This window comes from Penaeus monodon, chromosome 30, assembly GCF_015228065.2.
Source record: "Penaeus monodon isolate SGIC_2016 chromosome 30, NSTDA_Pmon_1, whole genome shotgun sequence".
NCBI classification, from domain to species: domain Eukaryota; kingdom Metazoa; phylum Arthropoda; class Malacostraca; order Decapoda; family Penaeidae; genus Penaeus; species Penaeus monodon.
In genome coordinates this window covers 15,478,129-15,479,700 of record NC_051415.1, presented here as the reverse complement: position 1 = coordinate 15,479,700, position 1,572 = coordinate 15,478,129, and the positions used below count along the sequence as shown (strand labels likewise).

The following is a 1,572-nucleotide window of genomic DNA, read 5'->3' as shown; positions in this document are numbered from 1 at the left end:
GCGCGCGCGCGCGTGTGTGTGAGTAGTATGTCTGTGCAGTTTCTGAGAATGGTAAAAATCTTTCCTTCCGTTCAGTACAACAAAAGGGACCCCTTTGCACATGCCTCCATGGCCTCCAGGAAATCGTGCAGCTCCCTGTTGACGTACTGCTCCACCGATCTCTTGCCCATCCCGAAGTCCCTGAGCACGTGGAGGGTGAAGCGACGGGAGTCTCTCCACACGCGGTCCTCCGCGTCTGCGATGCCTGGCGAGGAGAGGGAAGGTGTAACATAAGACAGAAAAAAATGACAGAGAAAAAAACTTTGTTCATGAATCGTTTTCTAATGCCGGTTGACGGAACAAAGGGAGGGAGAAATATCCACTGGTATAAAGAATGATGTCAGGTTTGCGGGACAAGTTTACGTTTATCTTTCTCAGAGCGAATAGAAGGCAGGGTCATTTCCAAAGGTAATGACTTTGTTAAGACAAAAAACGGGACATAAAAAAATGGAAAGGGATTTCGCACTACCTGTCGATGATCTCTTCAACCTCAACGTGTCTGAGAATGGTTGAAGAAGTTAGAAAAAAAAATAAAATAAAACAAGATCTGCACTGCTTTTACCTTTGCCCTCCCATGATGAAACTAAGGACGGTGCCCCTAGGACGGTGATTGAACATGTCTCCTTGCCTGACGAAGGCCTGCGTCAGCCAGTGCGAGGAGTTGAGTACGACCACCCGACGGAGGCCCAACTGCACGCTGTAGAGAGGTCCATACTCGTCCGCCAGCCTACGTTGAGAGGAGCGGGAGGAGAGGGAGTTAATCTGGTGGATCTGGAATTACTCGAAGAGATCTAAAAGTAGACGACGGGATATAACATTAATGGAATGTGTCTAAATTGGATGGAGTTGTATCTAAAAACGAATCTAAGGCATGAGTCAGAGAAAATCTTTATTCGTGGTTCTCGTTTGTTTGTTTTTTTGTTTTTGTATCATTACTCCATTGCCCCATTCATATTCAATTATGTGTTAAAAGGAAATAAATATGCTGAAATGTGTAAATTTCCAATGCATTTTATATGTAAGAAAAGCATTTTCCTAAAATAAATAAATGATTTAGACAATACGCCTTTAACAAAAGAGAATTAAAGTATTATTTCCTTGGTAACTGAAAGAAATAAACCTTACTGCCACATTGTTATTGATAAATATGGCATTATTTGCCCCTTAATGAAATATCATAGCAAGGGTCTGCAGAGGATAGTGAACAACGCATCGCATACTTCCAAAAAAACAAACATTACTTTCAGAATGTGCCTCGTTATCCCCCCTCCCCCTCTGCGGTAATTACCCACAATTTGAGAACCACAATCAATCTATAACATGAACCTAATGCATCCGCGGTGAATCTAAAGCATAACAAATCTTGAAAGAATCAGAGTCTTCAATGGACCTAAAACTTAAATCTAAAGATGAAAAAATCATACGAGTAAAGTACAGCAAATACGACTAAAGAAGTGAAACACGTGAGACTGGACTGACTTCGCAAATAACTTATTTGGTGGAATACAAAATGAAAGTCACTAAGACTGTCGG

The 1,572-nt window shown here is 41.8% G+C and overlaps 1 protein-coding gene across 1 annotated transcript in view; it reads right to left on the bottom strand.

Moving 5' to 3' along the window:
* The window catches only part of LOC119592555 (cytochrome P450 2U1-like), an 18,529-nt gene that overhangs the window by 10,209 nt on the left and 6,748 nt on the right, over window positions 1-1,572 (bottom strand). The window contains exons 3-4 of the mRNA XM_037941424.1: window positions 605-771; window positions 105-246 (exon numbers count right to left, since the gene is read on the bottom strand). Coding sequence (XP_037797352.1) covers window positions 105-246; window positions 605-771 — 309 coding nt within the window. The remainder of the gene's footprint in view (window positions 1-104; window positions 247-604; window positions 772-1,572) is intronic.